The 26,849-nt window shown below is 29.8% G+C and overlaps 3 protein-coding genes across 5 annotated transcripts; 2 read left to right on the top strand and 1 right to left on the bottom strand.

The window, feature by feature from the left end:
- The first annotated feature begins 1,913 nt into the window (after positions 1–1,913).
- Positions 1,914–4,883, top strand: LOC126745941 (uncharacterized). The gene is made up of 3 exons (XM_050454005.1): positions 1,914–3,663; positions 4,045–4,824; positions 4,872–4,883. Exons 1-3 carry the CDS (start codon positions 2,146–2,148, stop codon positions 4,881–4,883), a joined length of 2,310 nt encoding a protein of 769 aa, XP_050309962.1. The 5' UTR covers positions 1,914–2,145.
- Positions 4,866–13,921, top strand: LOC126745458 (uncharacterized). Of its 3 annotated transcripts, XM_050453316.1 has the most exons (6): positions 4,866–6,752; positions 7,529–8,347; positions 11,686–11,861; positions 11,985–12,087; positions 12,876–13,003; positions 13,529–13,921. In XM_050453316.1, the coding sequence occupies exons 1-2, from the start codon at positions 4,948–4,950 to the stop codon at positions 7,554–7,556; spliced, it is 1,833 nt and encodes a 610-aa protein (XP_050309273.1). In that variant the 5' UTR covers positions 4,866–4,947; the 3' UTR covers positions 7,557–8,347; positions 11,686–11,861; positions 11,985–12,087; positions 12,876–13,003; positions 13,529–13,921. The 3 variants fall into 3 exon arrangements, with proteins under 3 accessions (XP_050309273.1, XP_050309271.1, XP_050309272.1); XM_050453314.1 differs by having other exon boundaries at positions 4,866–8,347; XM_050453315.1 differs by lacking the exons at positions 12,876–13,003; positions 13,529–13,921 and having other exon boundaries at positions 4,866–8,347; positions 11,985–12,422.
- A 335-nt stretch (positions 13,922–14,256) lies between these two features.
- Positions 14,257–17,721, bottom strand: LOC126745459 (30S ribosomal protein S5-like). Its single transcript, XM_050453317.1, has 6 exons — positions 17,339–17,721; positions 16,863–16,896; positions 16,647–16,754; positions 15,147–15,193; positions 15,007–15,028; positions 14,257–14,580 (listed from the first exon to the last, which is right to left on the bottom strand). Exons 1-6 carry the CDS (start codon positions 17,396–17,398, stop codon positions 14,432–14,434), a joined length of 420 nt encoding a protein of 139 aa, XP_050309274.1. The 5' UTR covers positions 17,399–17,721; the 3' UTR covers positions 14,257–14,431.
- Positions 17,722–26,849: the final 9,128 nt, after the last annotated feature.

The raw sequence follows: 26,849 nt of genomic DNA, 5'->3' as shown, positions 1-26,849 counted from the left end.
TTGGTATTACGATTGATGATCGCCTTCGATTCAAAAATCGCAAGACATGAGCTGGGAAGACTAGTTGCAAATTTGGTCTAGTTTTCTTTTATTTAGTCTCATCTTCATTATGACATATCTTTTTGTGGCTTAAGCGAGGGGTTAGTGAACATTATTTTTGTGATTAAAAAAAATTATTAGATATCTTTATTGTGCATGTATGTTTGTGTTGTGTTGTGTATTATGTTCTGCTGGGTTAAGAGATTCTTCAAAACTTCTTTTCATACCTCAAAAAATTTTAATTCTATTTTCTCTTTTTGTCTTGGAACTAGGTACTCTTATTCATAAACCTTCCTCTAACACTGGTCATATGACTTGTCAGGTAAATGATTTTCCCCTACTAATCCCTATATCATCCCTTACCAGAAACTCGCTCATATAACTTAGTTCAAAAAATTACAATCGTTCCTCTACCTAGTAGACAAAAAAATAGATATTAAAAAGTTTAAAAGCAAGTTAAAATCACTTTTATTATATATAATTTTTTATTGATATTTTTTGACCTTTTCTAACATCATTTTTATATTTTGTTTAATTTACTTCTTTTAACAGCTGTTTTTGGCAGCAGCTTAACTTATTTTTAAGCCTCTTTGTTGTTTTTTTCATTTTATGGTTTAAAAATATGTATTGGTTCTTCTATGAATTTGTAATTTTTTATTTTTTAGGATGCTTGTACACATGATTTTGTCTTACATAATGTAGAACAAAGTCAAAGTCAAAATATACTTTATTTACTAAGTTTACAAACTTGTGCTAAAAGCTTCCTAATCCTAGAATTTACAATACTAGTAGTTATTTGGTTAAACTTGAAACACATTTTCTTTCTTTTTTATTTAATTTATAGTTGGTATCAATTCATTTCAATTTGCCAGTGAAGCTGATATAATAACATTTATTGATATTTAGACCAACTCTAACATTTGTTGTTTTTGAATCAAGTCAAAATGTCATTGACAAAAACATTGAAAAGCAAAGGAGATGTATGGTAGCTATATTTAGGTTAGAGAGGCAGCTGCCTATCGTCAGTCTCTGAATACGCCCCTCAAATTAACTTTTAAAGCAATTAACCAATTGAATATAAACCTACAAACAACAACTTCTCAAACAAAACTTCATCATCAACCTGATTGAATGCTTTAGAAAAGTCAGTATAAATGGCATCTACTTTCTTATGTTTTTCCATTAGGAGTAAGAGATCACATTGATAAGATAAAAAATTTGTTGCATAGAGAAATCAGAGAAAAAACCTCTGCAGAGCCAACATATGTAACTGTTTTGCAACCAAATAGTCACATAATATTAATTAGGGATAGCTGATTGAAGTATGCACCTGAATGCACCTTTGTAGTTTTCTATAATTTAATTTTTATTATTTATTTAATTTATTTAATTAATATTTAGTGTTTGTTTTTGGGTTTACTTTTATTTAGCTTCTTAAAAAGCACAGGCTAATATTCTTTTCTTTTGTTTCAGATGCGTGTAAAAAAACAGTCTGCCAAAACTGCAAGAGCTAAGCGTCTTAAGAAAAAGCAAATGACAGGAACAGGAGTTGAACAGAAGACAGTAGAACCTGAAAAAACTAGTGTCATCAATGAAACTGGTAAAAAGAAAACTATTGTGGCAGTAGAAACAGGCAGAAAAAACACCAATGGGATCTTTAAAAGAAAACAAGTGTCAGAAGCTGGCCCATTGACGAAAAAGAAGAAGCCAACAGTCATAAGTGAAATTTCCAATGTTAATGAAGATAAACAAACTCGAATGCAGTTAGACCAGAGACAACTAAATATAAATGCTTTAAGCAGTGTTGTAATAACGAGACTACCAACAAAATTCGAGTTAGCTATAAGAGAGGGGCCAACTGTAGTATGTAGTTGCTGCTTGCGACTGTGGTTCCCTTTATCATGCAAAAAATCAAATCGTCACAATTTGGAATTAAAGTATGGGAATGAATTTGTAAATAAAATATATAATGATGGTGATCAATTTTGTGTTTCCTGTTTAAAAAATATTTATAAAGGACATTACCCTCTATATTGGTCTGGAAATTACAATGTGGTTTATCCTGTTCCAGAAGAATTAAAAGATTTAACAACCTTAGAAGAAAGAATGGTCTCAGCCAGAATACCATTTATGCAAATTAGGGAAGTTGGCTATGCAAGACAGTGCTATATAACTGGTCAAATTGTTAATGTACCAGTTAATGTAGATACCACTACTAGAATCCTTCCAAGAAATTTAGATGACACACAGACAATTCAAGTTCAGCTAAAGAAAAAACTTAATTTCAAAAATGCTTATTTGCTTGAAACCATTAGACCTGCAGTTGTAATTAAAGCAGCTAAATATTTATGTCAACAACCCCTGTATGTCCAAGAAGGTATTCAAGTGTCTGACAATTGGCAGAAAGACATAGAAAACTACATTAGCTCACAACAAAATCATAATGACGATGATGATATATTAATAGATGCATTAATTAGGCAGATTGATCTTGAATCATTCAAGTGTAGTACAACAAAACATATAAATAATATTGCGGTGGATAAACTAAATAATTGTGAAACAATGGAAGTCGAAAAATCAAATATTGCTGTAAGGTGTAGTAAAAAAGAGGCCAATATCTATCAGTTGGATGAATTTCTAGAAGATGAGGATGAAGAACCATTGAATCCTGGTGGCCAAGAAACTTTATTAGACAAGAATAATCTAGAAAACATCTGTTTCGCCCCTGGGGAAGGAAAAACTCCAATCCATTTAATGCAGGACAAGTACAGTGATGAACTCTCCTTTCCAAGTCTATATTGTGGAAAAATGAAACAATTCTTTATTAAATACAGCTACTCAGATGAAATTAAAATACAACTTCAACACAAAGACAGGAGATTTGCAAGGACAGATTATCTTCTATACACATTTAAAAAGAGCCAAATAATTTTATTAACAAAAGCTGTGTATACATGCCTTAGGAAGAAGAAAAATGAAAGTGGAAAATATACAGCTGGACAAGTCATACAACCCGATTTCATCGAGCAACTTGTAAAAAATGATGATGGCTATCATTTTCTTAATAAAATAAAAGGTTCTCCGGCATACTGGAAACAAGAGAAAACAAAACTAATGTGTATGATTCGACAGTTTGGAATTCCAACATTATTCATAACCATTTCTGCAGCTGAAACAGCATGGCCTGAATTAATTGTAATATTAGCCAAGGTTGTTGATGGTAAAGAAATTTCACTTGAAGAAGCTAATACCCTCTCTTATTTGGATAAGACCCGTTTAATCAGGACCGACCCTATAACGTGTGCTCGATATTTTGACCATAGATTTAAGTTGCTATTTAAACACATGAAGAGTGATAGTGGACCATTTAAACAACACCCAATAGTGCATTTTTACTATCGAGTAGAATTTCAACATCGTGGCTCACCCCATATCCATGGATTACTATGGTTAGCAGATGCCCCCAAATTTGATGAAACCGCTGAAAGTTTCAAAGAATGCTGCAAGTTTGCCGACAAGTTCATCACTTGCCAGGGAGATCTAGAGAGTGTCAATGAAATAATCCAATTCAACACTCATCATCATTCAAAGTCTTGCAAGAAAGATATAAAGGGATATGAGGTTAGTAAAGATATCTTAATGGATTAATAAGATTTTGATAAATGTTAATAAAAAAGTGTAAAAAAAAAATAGTTATTTTAAGAATAATAGCAGTAAATCTTTGTTTTTTTTTATTGATTCTCTTCTTTTATATTCTATAATACTAGTATATATACACATTTGAATTACTGTTTGTCATTATTAATCTCATGTAAAAAGGCTGATATTCAAAGATTCCAGTTATTTCAAAATAAAGTAAGGCTAATTATTATATTTTATATATATTACACTCTAATTAATTAAATTATTAAAATACTTGGCTGGCTTGTCATACACCTAAGTAAAAAGATATCTTTAAGAATACAATATCTTCAGAATAATAAATATTTTATTTTATTTCAGGTCTGCAGATATGGTATCCCCTATCTTCCTATGGATGAAACCACCATATTGATGCCTATTAAACTGGACAAGAAAATAGATACCAATAAGGAGCTAAGAAAAACCATGTCCGAAAAATTGTTGTTAATAAAAACAAAATTACAAAATAAACCTGATTTGTCCTTCGAAGGATTTTTAGCAGATCTCTGTATGTCAAAAGAAGAATATCTAACAATAATTCAACACAACATATTTAAGACAACAATGTTCCTAAAGAGAAGACCTAAAGATTGTTTCATCAACAACTTCAATGAAGAAATATTTACTATGATGAGAAGTAATATGGATATCCAGCTAGTCTATGAACCTTACGGTTGTTGTAGCTATATAGTCAACTATATAAATAAATCCCAAAGAGGTGTGTCAGATTTACTCATGAGAACAATGGAAGCGGTTAAAAAAGGCAACCTCGACATCAAAGGTAAATTAAAGGCAATGGCGTCAGTTTTTTTAAATGCTAGTGAAGTGAGTGCTCAAGAAGCGGCCTATTGTGTGCTTCAGATTCCCCTGCATGAAACGTCCAGTGGATATATTTACATTCCTACTAACCCAATAAAGGAAAGAACAAAGCTATTAAAATCCTTAGCAGAACTAAAAGAAATGTCTGCTGAGGACACCAATATCTATTGTGATGGCTTGATTGAACATTATGAACAGAGACCAGACAAACTTGAAAATATTTGCTTGGCAGAATTGGCCGCCTATTATCAATTCTCCAAGAAGGAAGAACAATCAAAAAAAGCAACCATATTTCCATTGAAAGATGGAAGTGGAATCTTAAATAAAAGAAGTCATCCTAAAATCATATCCTATCGACGTTATGGACTACAACAAGACCCTATAAACTATTACAGAGAACAGATCATGTTATATGTTCCATGGAGAAATGAAGTAGATGAAGTTGAACATGTTGATCAGCAAATGAAATATGTTGACCGATATGCTGAAATAGTCGAAAATAGACGGAAATTTAATGTTTTAGATGAGAAAATATTAGATGAGGCATTGCAATGTGCCCAAGATAGAACAGATAACCTCATTAATAATGGCTTTGAGGGCAATATCGACAATGAGTACATGGCATATGCCATAGATAATCCTGATTATAATCCATTTGATGGCATTGATGGAAACCAAAATGAAGCACCTGTTAAACATATGGCCTTTCCTACTCCTCATCAAATTCCAGACTCAGAGTATGTGGAACTTATAAGCAAATTAAACCAGAAACAATATGAGTTCCTAAATATTGTACAAGACCAGTTACTTGAAAAACAATCATTTTATTGCGTACTTAGTGGACCAGCTGGTACAGGAAAAAGTCACCTAATAACAGCCATAACTCAAACATTATTAAGACATTACAATTCAATTCCTGGAAATAAACCTGAAAGTATCAAAGTTTTACTTGCTGCACCAACAGGCAAAGCAGCATTTAACATTGGCGGAATAACTCTACATTCTGCTCTGTCCTTACCAGTTAATCAATACGATGATGACTTGATTCCCTTAAGCCATGAAACAGTCAACACAATCTATTCTGCCTTATGTGAACTTAAACTAATCATAATTGACGAGTATTCCATGGTTGGTGCCAAAATGTTTGGACATGTAAACAGCAGATTGCAGCAAATCTTCAAATCTGATGAAGCATTTGGAAACATTCCCATTGTCATGTGTGGCGACAGTCGTCAACTACCACCAGTAGGAGATTCCTTTTTATTTTTGCCATCAAAGAGGAATCCCTACAAGGAAATCTGTGGCACTTATTTATGGGACCTTTTTAAGTACTTTGAATTAACCGAGATTATGAGACAAAGTAACGATAAATCATTTGCCATCGCCTTAAATAATATGGCATGTGGTGCGATGACTGACGACGATGTGAAGTTAATTAAGTCGAGAGAGGTTCCTACTGACTTCCAAATCCCAGAAGACACCATCCATTTATTCAGCTACAATAGTGATGTGGATGCATACAATAACGAAAAATTGTCTACGTATAACACAGAGCGGTCGGTGAGTGAAGCCAAAGATGTAGTTAAAGGTAGTTGCTCTGAAAAACTAAAAACATTATTTTTGGAATATGCGAAAGGTTTAAAAAAATCTGAGAGTTTTGGCTTAATGTTGACTGTAACTCTACAATTAAATGCAAAATATATGATCTCTCTCAACATAGATACCAAGGACGGTTTAGTCAATGGTGCAACAGGTGCCCTTCGAAAAATTGAATATGATCACAATCAGATTCCAAATAGAGTATGGATAGAATTTTTCGATACAAAGACTGGTATAGATTGTCGAAACAAACATAAAGCCCACATGGAAGCCCACAACATACCGACCACTTGGACACCAATACTAAAAACTGCAAGAGCGATCAAAATCCAAAAAGGGAGTAACGTCCACGTCGAAAGGCTACAGTTTCCACTTCTCATCAGTGAGGGAATCACCATCCATAAGAGTCAAGGTGCTACCTATGAACAAGTGGTTGTTCACATAAGAAAGCAAATGTCCAGAAGCAGTGTGTATGTTGCCTGCAGCCGAGTTACCAAACTAAGTGGATTGTACATCATTGGACAATTCAAGGCTCCAAGACCACCAACCGACAAAGATGTTGCTTTCAAGGAACTCAAAAATTTGCAGACTAATAAGCTCCTAATATCCAGGTATGAGAACCAATTTGTCAAAGATGTTCATGTTAAAAACGTCATTGCTTATCAAAATGTACAAAGCTTATCAAAAAATCTCAAATTTATAAAAAACAATCCGATCTTTAAAGATGCACATTTGTTATTTTTTGTTGAGACTTGGTTACACAAAAACAATACTACTAATATAGAAATAAATGGTTTTGAATGTTTTGCAAATTTATTCAGTAATGAAAATGTAAGCAAACCTTTTGGCATAATTTGTTATAAGAAAAAAGATTTAACTGCAAAAATAAGTTCAATAAATAAGTACACTAAAAATTTCTCTGGAATAGTTTTTCAAGCTGTAACATTTCTTTTAAATGATATTTTTGTTATGGTAGTATACAATCCTCCAAAATTAACGATTTTACAAGCCCAACGTTGTTTAAGTGACATTATTTTTGGTCAGCAAGGACGGATATTAATTATTGGTGATTTTAATCAAGACATAATAAATGAGACACAAAATGGCCTTAAAATGACTTTGAATTTCAAAGGTTTAACATCTAAACTTAGTGTAGATGAATCTACTACAAAATCTAATACTCAAATTGATTGGCTTTTCAGTAACTTTAAAAATTTACAACATTTTATATATAATACCGTTTATAGTCATCATAAAGCCATAGTGGTTAGTATTTATGATAAAGATTTTATTCCAACATTACCAAAAACTGTTAATGAGTCTAAAAAAGTATCTCAAAAATTACACTTTAATGTTAAGAATACTAATAATAATAATCAATATTTAGCAACCCAAGCATCCTTACAGGAAGATGAAGAAAGTATTAATAATGATGATGACATTATTTTAAGTTCTGATGATGAGAGTATCCCTCATGTTTATAGCACACCACCTTCATTGATGAATAGAGATAATGTTTCGTGTTATGCTAATAGTGTTTTACAGTCACTTTTATGTTTACCAGAAATTCGTGATTCAATTTCAAAGCGAAACACCAACATTAACTCTAGGATTCATGACATTATGCTAAAGAGAACAAATTCTGCAATGGCAGTGAGACAATTACTAGGAGGCATATTCCTACGGCAAGAGCAACAAGACGCTGAAGAATTCTGTAGAAAATTATTGAGAAAATTGGACGTAGACGATGTTCAAATCCACATTAATGCTCGAGCCCATCTGGATGTAAAACATTGTGAAAACTGCAACATTAATGAATATGGAATCAACGATATGGTCAGTATATATATAGCATATTTTCCGGAAAACTGTGGAAATAATATAAATTTTGAATTGATGTTTATTCCTAGACAAAGTGAATTAATATGTCAAAATTGTAGTAATAACTTAACAACATTTTCCAAACTTACCTTTGTTTCTAAATATTTAGTTTTACAACTTCAAAGGTCTCAAATTAGAAATGGTCGTTCAGTTAAAATAAATACCACCTTCTCAAATTTTAATAATCAAAATGTAGTTTTAGATAATTTCAGATTTAAGGTGAAGTGTGTTATCAAGCATCATGGTCAAGAGATTACTTCTGGCCATTATACATCTGTGGTCAACATTAATAATCAATGGTGGAACTGTGATGATAATAATATAGGTAAAGTATCTAATTTTGATGACACATTAAAAGATGTCTATTTGATGATATTAGAATTAATTACAAACTAAGATAATTAACAAACGCTTATATTTTTTTAATTTACATATTTTCATTTTTTGCTTCTTTTACATTAAAAGAATTAAACAAAATTATATGCAAGCATTTCATAATTTTTAATAGACAATGTTCATGATAAAATAATAGATACTTTGAATAGAATTTTTTCTATACTGTATTTATCAATTTATTATCACTGATTTATTGTTTAAAGTAAAAAATATAAAACATATTATAGATATGGAATTTCAGATAGATATTCTAGAAATAAATTGCCTTATTTTAAAATAAAAGACGTTTAAATAAAAATAACTATATGTGCAGAAAATAAGAAAGCTATTGGTAAAACTTCTAAATAATATGAGAAAACGAACAAAATAAATATTAAATTTATTTATTACCTAGAATGTATAGAAAAATAAAAAATTAAATAAATTCTTTGGTCCATATATTTTTTGATTATATAGTTAATATTTATATATTGCAAAATATTGATATCTCAATTTGAAGTTATACTCTCTTAACAGTTTTTATTTTTTAAACTTCAGTAATTTCAAGTAAAGTCTTGATACAAGACATTTATTATGTTGCAAGAAATAATAAACCATTTTGGTATTTGTAATATGATTGAAATTGCATTAATATGTTCAAATGTTTCTATTTGTTAAGATTGTTTTACTTATTTTCCAAGAACAAAAATAACAGGTTATTAATGATAATATTATTGATAATTAATATTGTGACCAACAAATATTTTTAAAATCATTATTTGTTTCTATAATACACTATGATTGTCTTATAGCTTTAGCTACAGCACCACTTGACATTAATGGCGACTTAAGTAAATAAAAAGGCTTAAATAAAAGTACTAAAACAGCTAAAAAAGCTAAAGTACCAAAAAGCCCAATAAAACTACAAGTAGCTAAAAAAATTAAAGTTGTGTTGTGCTAAATCATTAATCCAATCAGGTATCTTTAATGCAACTTTTTTTTATTAGTTGGTCAATATTATTATAATTTTAAATATTGTCTCATAAATGTATAAGGTATTAGTCTTGCTTCTTATAATCAAACATTTTTTTAATCCTATTTAAATACCTAAAATGGTAATAGTATTCAAGTACATGGCTAAGTATTTTTAACTTGATAATTAACTATGATTGTCTTATAGATTTAGCTACAGTGTTACTTGACATTAATAGCAACTTAAGTAAATAAAAGGCTTAAATAAAAGTACTAAAACAGCTAAAATTGCTAAAGTACCAAAAAGCCCAAAAACACTACAAGTAGCTAAGAAATGTCGAAGTAATGTTGTGCTAAAATATTAATCTAATCAGGTACAAATACCAATGTTTTTTCGTTGGATTGGTGAACGTTAATAAAGATTTTTGTTTAGCGTTATTAGTTCTATACGGTACTAAAAGTTGTTCACTTAGCTTTGAAACAAATTTGTTGTATGCAAATATTCACAATTTTGCAATATATTTATTATTATATGATCAAGGATACAAATTATATTATCTAAGGGGCAAAGAAAAACAATTTAAGAAACATACCTGTAAAAAAATATGTTTTGCAATTTTAAACTTCAGTAACTTAGAATTTCAAGTAAAGTCTAATAAAACATTTATTATATTGCAACAAATAATATACCATTTTGGTTTTTGTAATATGATTTAAATTGCATTAATATCTCCAAATGTTTCTATTTGTTAAGAGTTCTTTACTTATTTTCCAACAACAAAAATAACAGATTATTTATGATAGTATTATTTATAATTCATATTGTGACCAAATATTTTTAAAATCATTATAATTTGTTTCTATAATAAACTATGATTGTCTTATAGTTTTAGCTACAGCACCACTTGATATGAATAGCAACTTAAGTAAATAAAAAAGCTTAAATAAAAGTACTAAAACAGCTAAAAATGCTAAAGTACCAAAAAGCCCAATAAAACTACAAGTAGCTAAAAAAAATTAAAGTTGTGTTGTGCTAAATCATTAATCCAATCAGGTATCTTCAAGGCAACTTTTTTTATTAGTTGGTCAATATTATTATAATTTTAAATATTATTGTGTCATAAATGTATAAAGTTAAATTAGTCTTGCTTCTTATAATTAAACATTTTTTTAATCCTATTTAAATACCTAAAATGGTAATAGTATTCAAGTACATGGCTAACTATTTTTAACTTGATAATTAACTGTAATTGTCTTATAGCTTTAGCTACAGTACTACTTGACATTAATAGCAACTTATATAAATAAAAGGCTTAAATAAAAGTACTAAATCAGCTAAAAATGCTAAAGTACCAAAAAGCCCAAAAACATTACAAGCAGCTAAGAAATGCCCAAGTAATATTGTGCTAAAATATTAATCCAATCAGGTACAAATACTAATATTTTTTCGTTGGGTTGGTTAACCTTATTAAAGATTTTTGTTTAGCATTACTAGTTCTATACGGAACTAAAAGTTTTTTACTTGGCTTTAAAAAAAATGTTTATTGAATATCAATAATTACATCTTTGCAATATGTTTAATTTTATATTATCAAAGATATAAATTGTAATAACTAAGGTGCAAGGAAAAGAAAAGGAACATACCTGATAAAAAAAATTGTAACATATGTTTTACTGTTACATGCTTTAATCCTTTTAAGTAACCACTAAAAAAACCACAATAATATTATACATATAATGGTCAACAAATAACAAAACGATTACAATAATTGGCATTTAGAGAATTAGAGTACTACATAAACGCTGATACATAAGTACTAAAATAGCTAAAAAAAGCTTAAGAAAGTACTAAAAGCGCAAACAGTACGAAATTTACTGAATCATGCCAATTTTATTGTGTCAAACTATTAAATCAATTATGTGCATATTTATTTAGAAGCACTTTTTTCCAGCATGACCAGCTTTGTAATATTATGGCAGGTTTTAGAAAAGGAACAACATATTGATATGTATATTAATGAGGATATTTAATGATTCTCTTTTTGGTAAATAAATACTTGTAATAATAATAATATATTCTAATATGTATCTATAAAAAGATAATATAATTGGACCATAAAACATATTTTTATTTTCACACATAAAAATATGTTTTGGCAAATGTTGGCTCGCTGACCCCGCAGCAACAATTGTCTATTGCTTCCGAAAAATTAATTATTTTTTGGATATGCAATACTGATGAGTCCATAATGAGGACGAAACAATATGTTGCTCATCAGATGCCAATATGTTTTTTTTAATCATATTTTCTTATAGGCACCATTTTAATCGCGGCCAACCAGGTGATAGTAACCAGATTTCAATTTAAAGGAAACACGTTCAAAGGGCTTGACAATGACAAGTCCATACACCAAACTTTGACCAGAAGACTACAGATTGAGGGAAAAATTACATCTTCCTGGAGTTTTGGATTGCTCGAGATTTAATTATTGGTGAGTAATTATATTTACTTGACATTTCTTTAAATGAATTTTATGATCCAAAATTTTTTCTTTTATTTATTTGTTTATATTATTTTAAAGAAAATCTTGTATATTAAAAACATTTCTTTACAGGTCATTAAAATGCAAGACACAGAAATGACATCCCTTACTGAGGAATAGATACGTTCAAAGATTTCAGCAAAGCAGATATTTCTTTTTTGTTGCACAATATTTGGTAAGTTTGTTGTAATAATTTTTAATAAATTGTCTTAATATTATTTTTTATAGAACACTTAAGTTACATTTTCGTTTCGCAGCTTCATCAACTGATGCACTATTAGAAGCGCATAGACCTTTTTCCCTATTCACAAATTTGTTTAACATAACATACATTTAAACTTTTCACTTAATAGTTTCTCGGTTATTGAGCTATAAATTTCTAATATCAATTAACTTTTTCTTTGCAAAGTTAGTCGGTTTTTCGTGATGAGACTCTACCATGACTTTCTTTATTGTACTTGAGTGGAAAGTCTCGCCCGGTTTTTAATTTTTAATCATTGTATGTCTTTAAACGGTTGTGATTTTCCATATGTTATTGTGAAGTAATTATTCTATAAAACTCTTTTTCTCCAGAAAGTTTGTTGGTCTTCTCAAATAACTTTTTAAATCTTATTCATAATTTTTAATTTCTAATCGAAGATCATCATCCCTATTTTCAGTTAGCATTGGTGATGACTGGATGGCGAAAGCGCTCTGCTAAACTAATACTTTTAATTTTCATTACAAAGAGGTTTTCGTGTTACATATAAAATTGGTATTTTAATTACCTTCTTAATATACCAAAATACAAATCATTTATGTTTCCATGTCAAAAATATAATTAAAAAAAAGTACGTTTTTTGAGACTTTTTCTTAGTATTATCACAAATATAGAGAGAAAATTTATCTCGTTACACTTTTGTATATACATACATTACTTTAGAGGAAATTATTCAAATTAACACAGAAATATTCTTATTACAGGCCCTTCAAATTGGAGAACAACCATGCATCTTAAACCAGAGGCTCTCCAGTCCCAACTAATGCTTCTAAGCAAAGTCTACGAGAAATACAAATAATTTCAATATTGTGTTAGCTACATTAACGTTTTAGTAAGTTAGCTATAATGATTATATAACTTTTTTTATATTATTAACTATTTTAATTCGAAGAAAATGCTTTCAATAGTCTTATTAATACAAGTACATAAATGTGATTATGGTAAAAAGAAGTCATGAACCTTCCGAAAGGAGTAAATACATGTTTAGAAATTAAATTTTAATGGGGTGTAAACGGTGAGATCATTTTGTAATTAAAATTTATCAAAATTACCTTACTTACTGTTATAAAATATCTGAAAGTAACATATCGTAATATCTTATGTAATCAAGGCTTCTGCACCGCCCTGCAGAACAAGAACCCACTTCTATAGAACACCCCAAGAATGACAGTGTTAGCTTTCAGGACTATAATATATTATATAAGAATGATTGCCCATATTATATGATAATTGTGGCATTCTATTTTTACCAATCAGATTCATACTAATTTTTTTTAAATTAAAAAATTAATAAACTTTTCTTTGATACGCATTTATTTCAAGTAATATTTTTTGGTAAATTCACATTAATTTTTAGGAATTATAATTTCGCTGCAAATGGGCCAAACCTCAACAACGGGAAATGATTGAAGAGAAGTTACTTCTATATTCGCGTTACAAGAGAGAAGGAATTATAATTGTATTGGGACAATTAAAATGTGGATTTTACTTAGGGACAAATTCAATTATTTTAATTATAGAAAGGCTTTCTTTATATCCGACAATAAATGTTCCTTAACAAACAAATATTTTTATCGGATACTAAAAAATCGGTGAAAATAGGGTTTCTTTAATTTTTATAGTTTTTCTCTTGGCAACTTATGCAAATGATACATTTAATAAAAAAAATCACATTTATAAATGATTTGAACGATACCTTCATTTAGGGATTACTTAAAAGTGTTCCATGTTTTCTCTTCAGATAATGCATACAAAAAAAAATTAGTAAAAATAAATAACTTATGTTTATGTGGCAATAAGATCCAACTTCAATGAAAATTAAAAGTTGATAACATGGAATTTTTTATGAATACATAATCAAGAAACTAAATTCAGTGCATTCTATGTTAAAATTATAATTTTGTTATCATATATTTTCATTATATCGAAATTATAATGACAGTGTAAGCTTTTTACTCCAAAGCCTCTGAATTTTCAGTACCTCAAATATATTTGGAAATATTGTATACAACTTAGATATATTTAGGTAAAAATGTATAGGAAACATTAATTGTTTTATTTGTCGCACGTTAAATATTAGCTACTGTTTTGGTGAACTCGAATGTATTTTAAAACGTATTGTAGTAATCTTTTATATTAAACAAAAAAATCTTTAATTGTGATTGATATCCAAATGTTAACATTAGTTTATGTAATTTATATGTAACAAATAGAGGTGAATTTTATAAATAAAACTTGTATCAATCTTTTTAATTATTTATTAAAAATAAAAAAAATTATTGGACCCGCCACCTCGTCCACGGCCGCGGTGTCCACCTCGTCCACGACCGCGGTGTCCACCTCGTCCACGGCGACCACCGCGGCCATGATCCGCCCCCCTGGCAATGAGGTGCCCTGCAGGTCTCCTGTCTAAAAATAGAAAATATTTCATTAAATTTTCATTTCTATTTTAATAATTTATACAGGGTGTCCAAGAATTCTACGATCATATAACAAATAGTGAGTGATAAGCTCAACTTAGTTTTTTTTTAATTGTAAATATTATTAAAGAAGGCGCTTCAGAAATCACATATTAGACTATTAATTATTAAAACTTAACACTTTGCTATTTTATATTATAATTTTGTAATTTAAGTTTATGTAAAATTAAGTAATTTAAATTACAATCCATATGGTATTTGGCCACTATAATCAATATACTTTAATTAAAATTGGACACCTTATGTTTTCAAAACTCAGATAACAGGATATAGTGAAAAATATATAAGATCTTTTCATTATTTTATTTCACTCTATAAATTAAAACCGTTTTAGTTTAAAATATATAAAACTTACCATTGCTTGCTGTCGGCCGGTTCTGAAAGATTTTTTTTTTTAATTATTTATAACAAAACTAGTGACGTTCAATTAAAAATGTGATATTTAAAAAGAAATTAAATATTAAAATAAGAATTAAAATAAAAAGGGCTGCTTACCACTAAGGCGTTGACCTGCCCTTGCAGGGCTTCCAACATTCTAAGTACTGAAAAAAAAAAAGTACCAAATGTAAGCATTATCCTTTTTAGTTATTATATTAAGGTAATTAATTATCCGGCACACTTCTTTTTCATAACTTAAGATATCATTTCAAAAAAATTAAAAATCCCATTTAAAATTCAAAAATTGATGTAATTTTGGAAAAAAAATTAAAGAAATGATAAAACCAATAAAATAAGTTAATCAAATCATAGTCATAATTGCAAGTTTTACTTTTTCAAATTAGAAATTCATAAAACATCTTTCTTGAAAATTATCATTATAGTTCGATTATAAAGTCTCTTATTTAGACAAGTTGACAATTTAAAAAGTTAAACATGTTTATAAAATATGAATTCTCTGTTTTTCAATTTTTACAGAATAAATTTTTTTTTATTGTTACATTTGTGGTTTCGAACTAATATAAATATGCCATAAATGTTGTGTATGTCTGGATTTTCCAAAGTATAGGGTTTTGGAAAAAATGGTCTTGTGGAATCTCTATAAACTGTCAGTTACATTATTCTAGATGTAATTTATATTGCTTAGATTATTGTTAAGAACTTGATGAATGATATATGGTTGTAATTTTGAAGGGTTTTAAACGTACTTTTTTTTTAAAAAATTATCATAAAAAAATACATGTCTTGAAACAAGAAAAATTATTGAAACATAGATATCGCCATAACTGAAAAGTATTATATCCATTACCTGTACATAGGCAAACCTTTAAATTACCCCTTAAAGTTTGTAATAATTTGGTTATCAAGACCTGAAAGAGTTTGTAATGTTGTTTTCTTCACAATCACAAGACATATCATACTTATACATATTTAAGCTTGTAATCATAACAAGTATATTGTGTAAGTTAACATAATTATTATACTAATTTTGTCATAAAAAATTCTATACAATGTTAAATACATTTGACCTATATGTTATAATGACATTTGAAAAGGACTTTTTTTAAAGGATATTGGTATACTCTATCTACTATTTAAACCCTGTTGTATACAAAAAAAAAATTAATTATTGACTTTTAAAATATGAAGAATGTACTTCTGAAAAAACATATATATGTCATGTAACATTCAAAAGCTAGAGTAATTTCTGGCAAATTCAAGAATATGACAAAATGAATTTATTATGACTGTCATATCATATTAATCTATATGCGAAACTTTTTTAAAAGTTATGGCTCTAGCATTTCTTCCTTAAAAGTTATCATTATGTCTGACTATAAAATTAAATTTCAGCCTAAATAGACATGGTTATCTTCAATATCTATAAAATATAAAACAAAAAATTGTTAAAAATAATTTCTATAAAGATTAAAAAATTATATAAATATTAGTTGACCTGTTACCACTTTCTTTTTCTGGGTAAAATGGGTAAACCAAATGACAATTTTGCTTATATTGATAAAATCACAATTAAAAAAATCGGATTAAATTACTTACTATCAGGGGTGGCCACTGAAGGGGCGGCAGTGGTGGCGGCGGTAGTGGTGGCGACGGTCGCCGAAGGGGCGGCGGTCGCTTCAGGGGTGGCGGTCCCCGATGGAGGGTCTATAATAACCAAGAAAGAAAAGATATCAAAAAATGTTAAACCTATTATGCGATATTGCTTAAATTTTTAAAATAACAAAAAACACTGATTTAATTTGAATTACTCACCATCAACTGCAATACCCTCAGGCTCATTGACAATCTATAAAAAAAATGTGACAAATTTAATAAAAATTAAAATAATAATGCCAGCCTAGTCAAAATATTGTACAGAGTGTCAAATTTTCCTGCCATCATCTCTGTCACTATTAATTATATTTTATGAAAAAGTAGCGTAAAAACCGCGCTGCTTTAACTCTAATAGGTAGCAACGAAGATAAGCATCAAAAAATAAATAATTTGAACAGTTCTTCTCATTGATCCTAAACTATTACTCATTATTGTTGTGGTAACACAAAAATATCTGCATTTGTATCCCCTTTTACTTAAAATCAGAACTAAGCGGACATTAAAACATTCTTGCTTAATATACACCAGGTGTCCCAAAATGCTTTTAACAGCAAAGAACTTCGCTAGTTTTGAAGATTTAAGCAAAAAATGTCAAAATGCGTTTTTCGCAAATAAAATCAAAAATTAATACTTACTGCGCTTTGTTCCGCCATTTCAACCGAACTGAACAGAAACTGTTTCCACATCCACTTCATCTCCAAAATCAAACCAACCAATGAGGAGATTGTTATTGATCACGTTATTGATAATGTTATTTATCGATATTGATCACCTGACCTGACCGGCGAAATAACATGTTAGTGCCTGTACATAATGGTGAATTCACATGTGAGTTTTAATTGCACCAGTAAAAATTCGTGCGCCAGTAAATTAAATTTGCACGTGTGTACATCGATTTGTCCAAGAAAGTTTGTATACTTCTTACGTGCTTATAGGATGTATATAGATAGTATTTCTTATAAAAGTTAAGATTGTCGAGAAACGAATCAGAACGAAATCGGAAACTTTGCGAGTTCAAATTATTTTATTTATTACATTTTATTGATTATAATAATAATAAAATTTATTTGCATTAATTTAATATTAAGAGTTACAATAATAAATTAGTTAAATTAGAATAACATAAAAAGAAAGAAACTGGAAGACAATTTATAAAAGTTCGGGTTCAGTACCTGAATATATTCTACATCCTATGAATACTTGAAATAGGTATTAATACATCCATGTAAGATGTGTAAGGAAGAATAAATAATTCAAAACTAGAGACATTTAAAAAAACCAACCACAAAAAAACGACAACAATAGAACATAATTACATGTATATCAATAGTATACACTAACAAATTGTAATAGTTGAAAAGTAGTGCCTTTTAAGTAATTAATTACATTTTTTATTTTACTGGTTCAAAGATACAAATAATAAGAACAAAATTAAAACAAACAACAAAAAAAAAGCTGCATCTTTAGATGTTTTTTAAACCGGTTAACAGTAAGGCTTTTAAGATGAGGCGAGAGTCTATTGTATAAGCAAAAGACGTTATAAGAAAAACTCCTTTTAAATATTGCGGTGGTATGTTCTGGTGGAGTTATTAAATTTCTAAACCTTACATTTATGTTCATCTGGCACATCTGTCCTATATCTAATTTTATTTAAAAGGTAAAGCAGTGTTTTGGTGATAATAATTGCATGTGAGTTGCATTTTCTGCTGCACGAGGAGCAAGTGCCGATGTGAGTAGAGCAACCTTAGGGAACCATACGCTTTCTTAATATTCAAATTAACATGCTCTCCAAAACGAAGATCAGTATCCATCAGAAGACCTAAATTACGTGCTCAGTTTGAACTGGTTAACTGATTCCTCTGCATAATTATTTGCATCTGATTTTTTACATGATTTTTGTTCTTTCTAAAAAATAATAACACAGATTTATTTGGGTTAATTTGCAAATTGTGTTTTTCTGAATATTTAACAAGATTTTTTAGGTCCTCTTCGATACATTTTTCAGCAAGTTCCCATTCTTTTGGTTTAAAAAAGTATAACATTTGCTTATCATCGGCATATTGATGAACTTTTTCATGATCAATGCATAAAGCAATATTACACGTATAAATAGAAAACCAAAGCGGTCCCAAAATTGAGTCTTGTGGTACCCCGTTTTTAATTGCACCTTGCTCCGACTGCCCCACAGACGTTTTAACATATTGGCTCCTCTCATTTAAAAAACTTTCTGTAAAAGCTATTGCTTCCTCTGAAAATCCAACAAAATGTCAAATGGACAGCAGTATCTCATAATTAATAGTGTCAAACGCCTTTAAGTAGTCTAAAAGGATTAGTTCGGTGGTATTGGCTTTATCAGTTTCCCTACATAAATCATCGGTTATATTTACTAAAGATGCTGCGCAGCTATACCCAGTCCTGAAACCTGACTGATGTTCTGGCAGAAGATTAAATTTGTTTATATGTTGTCTAATTTATTTATTCATTACCCTCTTTAAAATTTTTGATAAACATGATAATATACTGACTGGGCGTAAATCATTATAATCAACTGCAACTGCAACTTTCCTTTTTTTTGTAACGGTTTTACTTTGGCAATTGTTCAAGCAGTGGGAAAGATATTTTCAAGAATGCATGAATTAATTATATGACAAATAAAAGGCAAAACTTTCGGAGACCACATTTTTATCATCTGGATATTAATTAAATCTGGTACCACTGCAAGAGACTCAATGGCCAATAAGTGTTCCTTTACTTCATTTACAGTGATTGTTTTAAAAGCAAATAATTCGGAAACAAAACAGTTTTTTTATTGTTTTTATAAAAATGTTAATATATAAAAAAGAAAATTACAAAAAAAAGGTATTAATTTCCATTAGTTTCTTCTCTTCGTTGTTAATTGTTAACCCTATATTCGTTAAATTGCGCAACTGTTTATAATAATCGCAATGAGAGGCATTTTCAGATTTTTTGCAGCTACTGTATGCATTTTTTTTAACTTTATCATTAATACTATATTGTCGGTTAACCAGGATCTTTTTATTTTCACGGTTTTAACAGGAGCCAAAATATTAAATTATTAATTATTTATCATTTCCATTTACCAAGGGACAGACCCATCACCCATAAACCAATCAGATTATTTATTTCTGAGCTGCGCAGCATTTCTCGAATGGTTACGACTGACTATCTGCAGTTGATCTTAAATCTCTGAGTGAGCCACTTTGTACTTCTTCTCTCCATAAACCTTCTACTATTGTTCCATTTTGGAAGTGGAAGAAACTGCTTTTTGAAAATACTCGTCCATCAGATGGTCTTCCGTTTGCAGCCAAAAATCCAGTGCTTCAAATATTAACTTTAAACCTACTAAATTGCCAAGTGGCACTAAGTAGACTTTACAAGGGCTACAGGAAATTGTTCAAAAATTATATGTAAAGCCTAATACAAAAGAGGACAATGAGTTTGATTGTTTTGGGAGGTCGGTGGTTTGTTCGTTGAATAAGCTACTGGAAACAGTCGCTTTGAAATCGATAGCGTACATACACTCTTATCTTATACGGTTGGGTTGGGTTGGATTTGGGAGCATTTGATGTAATGCTCAGCAACTACAACCACCTTCCGCCTCTGCCAGTCATGAATATAACACTATGCCGAAATTCAAACCTTTCGTATAATAACAAAAATACTCACGACAGAAATTTTCGTTCCAGTCTGCAGCAAGAAGAGTCGGATCTACTTGTAATGTATATTGCAATGAAGTGAAAGAATCTCCTGTTGTAAGATATTTTAATATGACTTCCAATTTCAATTATGGTGTTAACGCGTTTCTCAGGTGAGTGTCCATTTTCATAATACGTGACTTCACACAATCTAGAAAAATTACAAAATGTTGTTTTTTCATTCGAAGATAATTTTTGTAGTTTGCAGGATATAAGTCGACAGCCAATACTTGCTTCAATTTACACACGGTCTTTTCGTTTGGTAGAGATTTTTTTTCTCCTGAAAATTTAGCGACTGTTTTGCAGGCTTCGCGAAGTTCGACTGACATATTACGTACTACATGAAAATGAAACTGTCATGACAAATATTTCTGTTTTAGCAGTAGTATGAACCTTTATTACTGGCATGCAAATAGAACTGACGCGACCGTTGGCGCCACTAAACGCATACATGTGTAAATTCACCTTAAAGCAATTAGGATAATTCATGCCAAAGGGTGCCGACGTTGTCAATTTTTTTTTTCTTCGATAAATAATTACTAATATTATCTAATAGTAATATTAAAATGCAGATTGTTGTATATGAATGATTTACTGAAATTTTGAATACTAAAGGTTAGTGGTTAAAAGGTTTGATTTATATCATCAATATAATAATACAGAGGCTATTGTAACTTTTTTGCTATTGAACCAAATGGTATTGTAAAATGAACTTTCCTAAAAACAAATAAGTTTTAAGAGCATATGTAAAAAAAATAATATGTACAATAATAATCATCGTGATATACAGGGTGTTTTGAAATTATTTGTAAAAAAAATAACACTTATACTAGTGGTAATTTTAATATATGAAGTTGTTTTCAGTAGGGGTTGTTAAGAATAATATGAATGTAAACCCAGTTCATTAGTATTTAAAATATATAAAAACAAACATTAACGCGGTATAAAAATACGTGTTTTCCTTCCACTATAAAATCATCGATTACTTCATTTGTATAGCTGCTTTTGAATAATTGTCTTTTACTACTTAACTTATATGTTTGATTAATTTGTACAATTGAGAATTGTAAGTAATATGAATACTAAGAGTTCTTGAGAACGAAGCGTATTGTAACACATCATGGTTCTCTGAAGCATGATACCCAGAAATAAGTAAGTAATATTTCAATGATATTTAATTCTGATTATAATATATAATAAGACCTTCCCTTTTCTCTCTGTATTTACTATAGATTGATGAAAAACAAAGAAAAACCCAAAGTCACGGTCTCACAACATGTAATTAAACGGGGTACACGTGTTTCGCTCTAGTTAGAGCATCATCAGTTACAGCATAAGTGTGTGGATGGCTTCTAAAGGCCTGATGATGCTCTAACTAGAGCGAAACACGTGTAGCCCATTTAATTACATGTTGTGAGGCCGTGACTTTGTGTTTCGTCAATTTTGTATATTGGTCTCTTAGAGAATAATGGATGAGATTTTTGGATTTACTATAGATGTTAATTTTTTCGAAGTACTAAAAAAAGAAAAAGTTGGGTAGAGCACCATGCCGAGGCTAAGGTTTGAACTCAGAGCCTTATGAGGATACGGCAGGTCTCTTCCCCACTGCGTGTTTAGGGCACTCCTTGGATAATTTTGGAGATTTTTTTTTTGTAGTACTGACAAAAAATTTTAAAATTTCTACTGGTCCCCACGGACTAAAGTAGACGCGAAGCGTCTACTTGTTACAATACGCTTCGCGTATTGTAAGAACGCACCGTACATAGTTGAGTGATTTTCGGGACCCTGCGTCACATAAACGTTAATAACTTTGCTTCTATGGCGAATTTTTTTTTCTGGTTTTCACCGTTTTATGTGGGAAGGTTGAGGCTACGTGACGGTGTAGATTTTTTTTGGCCACGCCGCCCCGAAGGGGCGGGCGTGGCAAAAAACCGCATTTTTCGCGAAAACAGCCGCTGCAGAGGTTTGTGAAAAACTGACTGAGCCGAATTTTCTGAAACTCACTGACGTCAAAGCCCTTCATGGGAAGCAGTGCAGAAGGGGAGCTTAAAAAAAAAAACCCATTGGAAGTCGGATTTTTCTGTGAATGAAATTTGAACTTTTTGCGCGGTACCTCGCGGACATAAACATTGGTGGGGCCTTAACGGTGACCTTCATGATGATGCGAATAAAACAACCCTTTTCTACGTGAATGTAGTTATCTTTTTTGTTAAAACAATTTTTTTCAAAAAGCAACTGCTTCCGAGATAAACGAGCTCAAACGTAAAATTTTTTTTTTTGAAAAAAAAAAAAGTGCATTTTTCGAGAAATTATTTTTTTTCTACTAGTAAAAAATTTTTTTAATTTTTTTTGTTTACACTGTTTAAAAGCCTAATCCTTTAGGATTAAATAGAAGTATTAATCATGTCGCTAGGTATTATACAGGGTGAGCTGTGTTAACAAATATGAACCCCTTTTTGAGCCTTTTTTTGACCGATTTTTTCTATTTTTCTTAATAACTCTTTAATGGCGGCACCTAGACATTTCAATCTTTCAGCGTTTTAAGAACTTTTTAAAAGCTATTTTTCGACATAGTCTACGGTCTTCTACGTAGAGCGGTTTTTGCTCTACACCTTTTTTTAACTTTGACGTTTTATACCGGCATACCTATGACACCTACGAAAACCATTTTTTTTCTGAAATCACCGGACACTATCTGGCTATAATCTACTAAAAACCATTTTTCTTCAAATGTTACCGTTTTTCCGCAACGAGCTGTTATTTAAGAAAAACCCCCAAAAATAAGCCGTTCCAATCAACCAATCATACCGTCGACACCACGGGAGCCAACGCATGGTACAATAACGTTGGCGGTCCAGCACCAAATTGACCCAATGTAAAGGCATACGGACGACGTCACTATCGAGTCGCACATGGCCAGATGACGTAAGCGCGGGGTTTTCGGGGTATTGTGGCGGCAAATTCGGCCCCGTTTGCGCTACGAGTTAGAGTAGGAAAAGCGGTTTGAGAGAAGGATGGAGGATGTCTGGCAACAATTATAAACGCGTCGTGTTCGTCTCGTGACGTCATGAGTTATTTTATTAATGAATATTATTAGTATTATGGGGACAATTTTACGCGGTTTCTTGATAAATTACTAGGATAAATAAAATGAATATAAATATTAAGAAATATATATTTGAAATATACAGAGGGTATTGATATTACGGAACATTTATGAGGATAATAATAGTATGGAAATAGAATTATACAGGGGGTTTTAAGGTTGAGGGCATAAATAAGGAAAATATTATTTGTCTTAACAGTAATCGGAATATACCGGGGGTTTTAAGGTTTTAAGGCATTTATAAGAAAAATAATATTTATAATAATAGTAATATTAATCTACAGGGTGTTTTAAAGTTTAAGTGCATTAATAAGGAGAATATTATTTATAATAAAAGTAATATTAATCTTCAGCATGTTTTAAGGTTTTGGTGCTTTCATAAGGAAAATATTATTTATAATTATAGTAATCGTATTATAAAGGGTGTTTTAAGGTTTAAGGACATTTACAAGAAAGATAATATTTATAATAATAGTAATAGCAGCATAACGGTTAGGACAAGGTATAAATATCTGGAAAAAAAATAATAGTGATAATAGTTTTATTTTAGTAGGGTTCTTTTAGTGGGGGTTGCTAAATTGGTAATAAATTTATATTAATAGTTTATCAATTTAGAAAAAAAAGACATTGATGCGGTGTCAAAAAAAGGTGTATTTTTATATTTTTTTACTATATTATTGAGATCACGGCTTTCATAGCTTCAATTCAACAAGTTGATAAATTTTTTTATTCGTTTTTTTTTCCTTAAATTTTTTTATTTTATTATAATTGCCTTTTAAAATAAAAATTTAAAAAAAAAACAAGAAACAAACCACTTTTTCCTATCCTAATACATTGCTTCTTATGGGACCTGATCTTCCTCTTTAGATTGTGACACTCGTATGAATCGTGGAAAAATTCGTCATAAAGCTTTTTTACTAGTTTTTGAATGGTCTTTAACCAGAAAAAAGAAATTTTGAATTTGGAGCATATTTTGAAAAAATGGTCATTTTGACCCCGGATTTTGTTCGAAAATCGAAAATTGCAAAGAAATAGGGTTTCTGTTCATTTTAGAGTCAAATTGGTAATAACCATTTTTAAAGGTACTCTGGAGTAGTGCAAGATAGAAAAATAAAAAATTGACATTTTTCCATAGGACTCTTGATAATTCGATATTTATGTTTTACAGTTTTATTCAATTTTCTCCGATTCTATAATAGCTAGAACCAATTCGTTTTGACAGGCCAATACCTCTTAATATACCCAAGAACTTTTATTTATTACAAAAAGTTGTCAGAGTTATAGTTTATTTATAAAAAAATAAAAACCATTTTTTCGAAATTTTTCGTGGGTATACCCCTTTCGATTTTTGACCAAAAAAAAATTATTTTTTTATTGAGTTTTTTTACTGGAAATTGTTAGTTTAGGGCTTACTTTAAAATCGGCCAATAATCATTTTAGGAAAAAAAAATTGTACGGGGAAAAAAAACCAGTTTTCTTTTGTTTTTCCCACATTTTTACTTATATCTCGGCTTCTATAGCTTCGATTCAATTCGTTGATTATTTTTTTTTTTTTCTTATTCTTCTTCTGTCAATTCTTTTGATATCTTATTACTATTAACTTTCAAAAATTAACCTAAAAAATAAAAAAAATCCACGAAGAAACCCGGTTTTCTTATTTCCAAACATGAATTCTTATGGGACCTAATGTTTCTTTTTATATTGTGACACTCGTATAAATCGTGGAAAATTTTGTCATAAGGCTTTTTCACTAGTTTTTGAATGGACATTAGCTAGAAAAAAGAATTTTTGAATTCGGAGCATATTTTGAAAAAATAGTCATTTTGACCCCGGATTTGGTTCGAAAATCGAAAATTGCAAAGAAATAGGGTTTCTGTTCATTTTAGAGTCAAATTGGTAATAACCTTTTTTAAAGGTACTCTGAAGTAGTGTAGGATAGAAAAATAAAAAATTTACATTTTTCCATAGGGCTCTTGATATTTCGATATTTATGTTTTACAGTTTTTTTCAATTTTCTCCGATTCTATGATAGCTAGAACCGATTTATTTTGACATGCGGATACCTCATAAAATTCCTGAGAACTTTTATTCGAAACAAAAAGTTGTCAGAGTTACAGTTAATTTAGAAAAAAATAAAAACCATTTTTTCGAAATTTTTCGTGGGTATACCCCTTTCGATTTTTGTCCAAAAAAAAAATTATTTTTTTATTGAGTTTTTTTACTGGAAATTATTAGTTAAGGGTTTACTTTAAAATTTGCCAATAATTATTTTAGGAAAAAAAAATGGTACCATGGGAAAAAACAAGTTTTCTTTTGTTTTTTCCACCTTTTTATTAATATCTCGGTTTCTATAGCTTCGACTTAATTCACTGATGGTTTTTTTTACTCCTTTTTCTTCATCTGTCTACTCCTTTCATATATAATTAGTATTGGCTTTCAAAAATAAAACTGAAAAATTACAAAAATCCACGAAAAAACCCGATTTTCTTATCCCCAAACATCAATTCTTATGGGACCTAATCTTTCTATTTATATTGTGCCACTCGTATGAATCGTGGAAAAAATTGTCATGAAGCTTTTTTACTACTTTTTAAGTCGTCTTTAAGTAGAAAAACGAAATTTTGAATTCGGAGCATATTTTGAAAAAATGCTCATTTTGACCCGGATTTTGTTCGAAAATCGAAAAATGCAAAGAAATAGGTTTTCCGTTCGTTTTAGAGTCAAATCGGTAATAATCTTTTTTAAAGGTACTCTGAAGTAGTATAGGATAGAAAAATAAAAAATTGAAATTTTTCCATAGGGCTCATGATAATTCAATATTTATGTTTTATAGTTTTTTTCAATTTTCTCCGATTCTATGATAGCTACAACCGATTTATTTTGACATACGCATACCTCGTGATATGCCTGAGAACTTTTATTTCATACAAAAAGTTGTCAGAGTTATATTTTATTTATAAAAAAATAAAAACCATTTTTTCGAAATTTTTCGTGGGTATACCCCTTTCGATTTTTGTCCAAAAAAAAAATTATTTTTTTATTGAGTTTTTTTACTGGAAATTATTAGTTAAGGGTTTACTTTAAAATTTGCCAATAATCATTTTAGGAAAAAAAAATGGTACGGTGGGAAAAAACCAGTTTTCTTTTGTTTTTCCCACATTTTTACTTATATCTCGGCTTCTATAGTTTCGATTCATTTCGTTTTTGGTTTCTTTTATTCCTTATTCTCCTCATGTCAATTCTTTTTATATCTTATTACTATAAGCTTTCAAAAATAAATTTGAAAAATAAAAAAAATCGACATAAAAACACGGTTGTCTTATT

Source organism: Anthonomus grandis, chromosome 16 (assembly GCF_022605725.1).
Source record: "Anthonomus grandis grandis chromosome 16, icAntGran1.3, whole genome shotgun sequence".
NCBI lineage: Eukaryota > Metazoa > Arthropoda > Insecta > Coleoptera > Curculionidae > Anthonomus > Anthonomus grandis.
Note: the sequence above shows the minus strand (reverse complement) of the source record. Positions and strands in the feature narration are given on the sequence as shown.